General features: G+C 44.3%; 1 protein-coding gene across 1 annotated transcript in view; it reads right to left on the reverse strand.

The window, feature by feature from the left end:
* The window catches only part of LOC147684982 (cryptochrome DASH-like), a 97,528-nt gene extending 90,453 nt beyond the window's left edge, over positions 1 to 7,075 (reverse strand). Inside the window, exon 1 of the mRNA XM_086940879.1 lies at positions 6,927 to 7,075. Within this exon, the coding sequence (XP_086797005.1) occupies positions 6,927 to 6,995 (69 nt within the window). The 5' untranslated portion in view covers positions 6,996 to 7,075. The remainder of the gene's footprint in view (positions 1 to 6,926) is intronic.
* Between the last annotated feature and the right edge of the window lie 529 nt (positions 7,076 to 7,604).

Here is a 7,604-nt window from a genome sequence, read left to right on the forward strand (position 1 = left end):
GCTAGGCTGTTCAATGAATTTTTTATTTAACCTTAAGATTGCATCTGTAAAAACATTCCATCCATCTCCATTTCCTGGCGGAGGTTCAGAGACTGGAAGATTGTTGAAAATCTCCTTTCCAGCAGTTCCCAAATGACTATATAAAATAGCCAGCTTCTTTTTTGCAGAGTACTCATCTGCTCCAATTGCCACTAAATAATTTTCAAAATTTATGAACCATAATTTCCATGCCTCTTTAGGTTTACCAGGGTTAGGTAAAAAATGATTCAAATAGACAATTTGCTGATTAGTGGCCATAATGGATAAATTAATAAAAGGATAGGAAGCTTTGTAAAATTCTGATAAAAAGTGTATAATAAAATTGTATTAAATAGTCAATTGTCTTTTGTCTTATTAATCCAGAAGAGTTGAAATAAATACCTTTTAAATTGTGGATGCGCTCGCCGTCAAGAAACGAAGAAAACAGGCTCGAAAACACTTGTTAAAGTATCACCATGGAAACTGAGGTAATTGAAATTTTTATGGTCAAGTATGTCCCCTATCGTGTACCCCAACGGCTCCATGTACGTGCTTTAAGTACCTGTAATTTCCCTCCATGACCGAATATGAAGACGCAAATACATTTGCGTCCAACGTTAACATGTCCTCTTTCAGATCCACCATGAATGGATCGATAATTCAGTTCCTAACCATACCATGCCAACGTCTTTACATGGTACACTTTTACGTTTTTCCTGGCTCTGCCGAGCTAGGCCCTGATTTCTGTCTCCGAGCCCTTTCTGCCTCCTGCCTCTGAAAGCTGCAGCATGGACACGTATCCCTGACCTCTGCCTTACTTCCTGCCAAGCGAAGCGGTGCCTGGCTCAACCTGGCCTGCCTGCCAAGACAGTATTTTGCCTTCAAGTTATCTGTTCAGCCTCCTCGAAAATACATTCCTGTCTAGTGATTTAGGTAAACATCTCCTCGGCTGCAGAGCAAAGAGCAAGCCTTCCTGTCTCCATGCAAGTAATTTACAGTTCCCTTTGCCATAGTAGGCCCATGGCCCCTGCACGTAGACACGCAGACACATATGCACGTACAAGTATTCAGTATAGATTAGCCTCTGCCCGAGAGACCTTTTACTCCAGATAATACGTCCTCCAAACATAAGATACCAGATATGCTATAGGTCCAGGTCGTTCTGACATCCCAGACTTCTGTCTCTTCTACTAGTGTTAAAGTTCTCCCCAGTTACACGTCTATGTCACGTCATGCTAGCTGCGCGCGCATCCGCACTTTCTGCTGATTCTGCAACTTTCTCTATGCACCCACCCACATGTGACGATTCTTGTGACGTTTCTCTGACATGTACAGTGCACGCCTCCGTGTACGCCTATTACACGCCTTCTTTCACACCTCCTGTTACGCACATGTGTTCTTATCTTCTCTTTTTCACCTGTTACGCCTACTGTATTGGATTCAATGATGTTACTTTACTATATATAATGTGTAATGTTAATAAAACGTTGACTTTCCCTTCCCGAACCCTAGTGGTGACGGAACATGATCTCCAACCTCGAGGTTTTTCCATTAAAACCCGTAAGACTCAGATACCACGGACTCTGCCTCTCATTTCATGAGCTGTCTTGTAATGATAATTATACGGAAAAATAGATTAGGTAAAATATTTACCACATAATTTGGCGCCCGAATAGGGACCCTCCCCCACCCCACGCGCCGGCGATGCGTCGCAGGCCTTGTCCCCTGCCACAGCTGTGACGGACATCCATGCGCATCTGCAGGTTTTCCTGTATCTCCCTCAGGCCTACGGAGGTGACGGAGACTGCGGTCGACATCCAGACGAGGCGGTGAGGAGTGCGGAGGATCCCGACCAGAGCCCAGCCGAGAGTAGCAGTGTCCGAGGTATCCAGAGGCCCACCTGTTCCGATGTGACGAGGCGCATGCGTAGTAGCAGTACCAGTAGAAGTCCAGTCCAGTCCGAGGCCTTCAAGTTCAAGTTCAAGTATTGCTCCCGGTGAGTACCGTTGCTAGGGACGCATCTAGACGGGTGCATTAGTTTGTGTCCGGTCAAGACAGGTCTGGGTACACAGTCCTGGTCCGTACGTGTTCACTTAGGTGAGCGCGGTATGACGTGTCTCTTTATGGGACCGGTCTGTACTGTTTAGCAGTGCATCTAGTAATTCAGTGATTCAGTGATTCAAGCCTTCAAGTACTATTTCTCGTGATTCCGAGTATTGTGTTTTATGTACTAGACAGTATCTCTTCAAAATGTTTTAATGTTTCATGTCGTGGTATGAATGACTGTTTTATTTTTCATTATTGTGTTTATCGTGTTCGAGTCAAAGTCACAATGCCGTTATTTACAAAGTTGCGTCAGATAGGAACTAGGAAAGGGATACTCGAAGAAGCAGTGCCTGTCCCGCCTAGGGACACTCCAGGGTATTTTATGTACCACAAGCACGGCTTAGACGCTGTGTTGTATTTAGATTTATGGGTGGACTATACTAAGAATCTCGAAGAGAAGTTTAGATGGCCTGTCTCAGGGACATGGGATGCCGAGTGCATCATGAGAGTAGAAGAAGCGTTATGGAAAAAGAAAGCCAGACAATCACAGAAAGATGCCATAGAATTGTGGCATAAAGAATCGCATAGAAGAACAGAAAAAGCACTCAGAAAAGAAGATAGAAGTAGAGAAGAATCCGAAAAAGCCAAAGAAAAAGAGTTACTAGAAGGAGAACAGGTCAGATCAGAACAATTAGACCGCCAAAGAAATGCACTCATTACAGGCATGTATCCAGTTCTTGCCGAGGGCCTGCCCAAGGCGACCCCAGAAGTACCCAGTAACTTGCCCCCACCATTGGTTCCGACTAAAGTACGTCACCATAAGACCGCAGCAGATATTTTCCTTTCTTCCTATTTAGATGATATAGCTCCCGCATATACCAATGTACCCGTACATCCTGCTAATAATAATATGCCACAGCATATTCCTGCTGATCAAGCCACACCCCCTCCACGTCAGCAAATTCCCACACCTGGTATCACTTCCCCTACTGTTCCCCCTACTAATCCTTTTTCGACAGATGCAGCCCAAGGTTCAATCCCGCTACAGCCCGGTTATGCCCATGCTTCCGCCTCAGGAGGTGCCACAGGAGGTCCCTACCACACCCCGCCGCAAATACAGCGACTGACAATGAGAGAATTAGCTACTCTGCGTACCCCGAAAGCGACCCCTTCTGAAACGCTTAAACAATATCTTACAGATTGTAGGTATGATTCAGTACCTGGCAAGACAGGACCCATGATGTTAGCCTCGTTACGTTTAAGACGTGTTGCAGACTTTTTGGTTACACTACCAGGAATGCCCGAACAATTAGATAGGATATATCATTTTATTCAAACAGGAGAAGGCCCTGAATGTGTTCGTGAAGCCATGGCATATCAGAAAGTTGATACACAAGCTTTAATATTACGGTTCTTGATTAATTGTTTGATAAGAGAACGAGATCGACCAGGTTTTGATCAAGAGGAGATGAATGTATTGGCAAAATGGAGTCAGAATATTGCAGATTGTAAGCATGACAGAGAGAAATGTATAGATGCCATGTCTAGAAAAATCCGTAAAGAAATAGTAGCCATACATACCTGACAGAATGCCGATAGGGCAGTAGAGTCAGACGATAAAGACTCCTCAGAGGAGGAAGAACCAGAGAATCCAGCAGAGACTCAAGAGACGATAGCGTATGTAGGTAGGGCGAAACTCCCTAAACAGTACCCTTTAGGTAATCCTTTTGACAGACCCATTCGTCTAGAAAGTAAGAAACGTTACCTTTCCCCGATACCAGAGCAATGTTCTCTTGAACATGTATTCCAGGTTACTGATAAAATCCTGAAAGAAAGAATAGGTTAGTAAATTGATACGTAGATTGACCAGAACCCTTGAAGCTGTAGTGAATGAAACTACTTTTGCCCTAGGTAACTTAACAGACGAACAGTCTGCTATGAGACTTGTCGTTCTTCAAAATCGTCTCGTCCTTGACGTCATCCTGGCAGATAGGGGCGGGGCTTGTAGAGTCATCGGATCCAGTTGTTGTGTTTTCATTCCAAATAACGCACCGTCAGTGTATAGAGCCATAACTCGGCTCCACAAGATTGCAAGTCAGATACACCAGAATCCAGGCACCTGGACTTGGTCCGGTTGGCTCTGGAGCGTGATATCAGCCTGGGGATGGAAAGTCCTATCCTTCCTTGGAATAGCCCTCCTCATAGTATTCAGTTGTTGCCTATGTCTACAATGTGGGCCAGCGATTTGTGGCTTGTGCGCCACATCATGTATTCCCCATCCGAGTCCACGTTCCAAATCTCGAACTAAAAAAGATGAGCAAATGATGTTATATGAACAGATAGATGGACTCATGAAGATTGATATATCATGAAGGGTCCGTAGGAGACAAGGAGGGAATGAGGTAATTGAAATTTTTATGGTCAAGTATGTCCCCTATCGTGTACCCCAACGGCTCCATGTACGTGCTTTAAGTACCTGTAATTTCCCTCCATGACCGAATATGAAGACGCAAATACATTTGCGTCCAACGTTAACATGTCCTCTTTCAGATCCACCATGAATGGATCGATAATTCAGTTCCTAACCATACCATGCCAACGTCTTTACATGGTACACTTTTACGTTTTTCCTGGCTCTGTCGAGCTAGGCCCTGATTTCTGTCTCCGAGCCCTTTCTGCCTCCTGCCTCTGAAAGCTGCAGCATGGACACGTATCCCTGACCTCTGCCTTACTTCCTGCCAAGCGAAGCGGTGCCTGGCTCAACCTGGCCTGCCTGCCAAGACAGTATTTTGCCTTCAAGTTATCTGTTCAGCCTCCTCGAAAATACATTCCTGTCTAGTGATTTAGGTAAACATCTCCCCGGCTGCAGAGCAAAGAGCAAGCCTTCCTGTCTCCATGCAAGTAATTTACAGTTCCCGTTGCCATAGTAGGCCCATGGCCCCTGCACGTAGACACGCAGACACATATGCACGCACTAGTATTCAGTATAGATTAGCCTCTGCCCGAGAGACCTTTTACTCCAGATAATACGTCCTCCAAACATAAGATACCAGATATGCTATATGTCCAGGTCGTTCTGACATCCCAGACTTCTGTCTCTTCTACTAGTGTTAAAGTTCTCCCCAGTTACACGTCTATGTCACGCCATGCTAGCTGCGCGCGCATCCGCACTTTCTGCTGATTCTGCAACTTTCTCTATGCACCCACCCACATGTGACGATTCTTGTGACGTTTCTCTGACATGTACAGTGCACGCCTCCGTGTACGCCTATTACACGCCTTCTTTCACGCCTCCTGTTACGCACATGTGTTCTTATCTTCTCTTTTTCACCTGTTACGCCTACTGTATTGGATTCAATGATGTTACATTACTATATATAATGTGTAATGTTAATAAAACGTTGACTTTCCCTTCCCGAACCCTAGTGGTGACGGAACATGATCTCCAACCTCGAGGTTTTTCCATTAAAACCCGTAAGACTCAGATACCACGGACTCTGCCTCTCATTTCATGAGCTGTCTTGTAATGATAATTATACGGAAAAATAGATTAGGTAAAATATTTACCACAAAACAAGTTAAACAAGGGAATCAAAATACCTTTTAAATTGTGGATGCGCTCGCCGTCAAGAAACGAAGAAAACAGGCTCGAAAACACTAGTTAAAGTATCACCATGGAAACGAGTTAAACAAGGGAATCAAAATGGCCGCTTGAGCGTGAAGGAGCGTGGTGACGTTGTTATGATGACATCATGCGCGTCATGATTCACTCGACGAATCAACCGCTCCGATACAAGAAATGGAAAAGCAAGGAAATCCAAATAAAAGCTCAGTGCAGCGCAGTACAATGACGAGGTTTCCAGTTTCCCAGCAAAAAGGTTTCAAGATTCAGAAAGAAATGATGTGTTCCAGCGAAGCGCAACTTCTGATGAAGGTATTTCAGAGCCAAAGTGCACAAAAATAGTAAAATGCTGCCAAAATCGCCAAAGTAATCCTTGTCGCCAATATGTGAAGTAGGATGAAGAAGCCAAAAGACCTTTTAAACTATTAAGAAATAGTTTATTTAAGAAAAAGGCAGCATAGTACAGGAGCACAACTTGTCAGGATGAAGTCCAGCGATAAACTGACTTCAGTACAGTTAAAGCCTAACAGTGGTTAACTAACACGAGGGATGCACTTTTGAAGAGAAACATTCTCTTCAAAAGTGCGTGCCACATAACAGAACATCATGACAGATGAGAAGACATGAGCGCGCCATAGCGTGCCATGTCACATTTGAATAAATACACTTACATGTACACTACAAATGTGTACTTCTGACTGGAAGTGCCATTTCAAGATGGCCGCCACGTTTACCTATACTCTTAACGTTCTCCCGTTGCAGTGCACGGTCACACGTGACGGGATGCGAGATGGATATATAACAGGAGCTTTATGCAACTCCTTCCGTAGTCCGTAAATAGAGTTGTATAATGGTAAGCGCGCTGAAAATGACGGTCAGATTTTTGAAAATATGCTTTACAGACTGCACGAAGAACACTTCGCTGCGAATAAATACATTATCCCGTCCCTGTATGTGTTGAATTAAAAATGTATTTAGATGTCAACGGATCGCACATCGTTCCAACCTCATTCAGGAAAGTACACCTTTTACGGCTATACAGTCAGCGATGAGGGGGGCAAACCTGAGACCTGCACTGGACTGCTGATCATGCTTTTCGTGTGTTTCAATTAGTAACTTCTTATGTTTGCATGCTAATAAGAACACTGCAGCTGTCAGTGTTTACAACGCTCACAGCCCATGTTGCCACTTTTCGGGGAGAGAAGCGTTAAACATTGAAACAGTGACACGCGTTAGTTACCTCATTGTCGTGAAGCCTAAGGTCGTTCCTCAGGAGGCAGATGATTGTCGTTGGGGCTGTGACCGACATGGCAGTGTCGCTCGAATGGATGGGCAGGAGGAGTTAAGAAATAGATCCCCGTGTACCTCCTTCGTCTCTTTTAAGGATACTCCCTCTGCTGGTTTCTAATGTGCAGCATCAATTTGCCCCTCCCAGTCTGTCTCTATGCAGGTCACCAAAAATCGCCACACCTCTCGCTTGTCTTCAGGATAACCTCTGCTCTTTCATGTGTAGTACAAATCGCGTTAATTGTGCTCTGTTTATGAGCAGCCTGAAGATTCCTGTCGTGTTGGTGGTAGTCCAGTAAATCAAACTAAATGTTTGTAACCTGTACGATTTACGCAGACCTTGTTTATTACTGGTCACAGATTATTCCCTTCTGGTTGTATTTTAATTTTTGCGACTGCTTTTTCTTCCCCCGTTACCGCTGTTAGTTTTGCGTTCTTCCCCCATTGTAATGTATACTGCTTCCAGTGTTATGTATGCCGCACGTGCGCCACTTGTTTGGATGACGATCTTGCGCTTAGAAGAAAATACAAATAAAATGACAGATGTCAAATATCCAGTCACACTAGTTTTCTAAATTGCATTTGTTTGCATCCTGGCATGTTTATTTTGTTTTGGGTTTTCTTAAGCATT

Source organism: Lissotriton vulgaris, chromosome 10 (genome assembly GCF_964263255.1).
Source record: "Lissotriton vulgaris chromosome 10, aLisVul1.2, whole genome shotgun sequence".
In the NCBI taxonomy this organism is placed as follows: Eukaryota; Metazoa; Chordata; class Amphibia; order Caudata; family Salamandridae; genus Lissotriton; species Lissotriton vulgaris.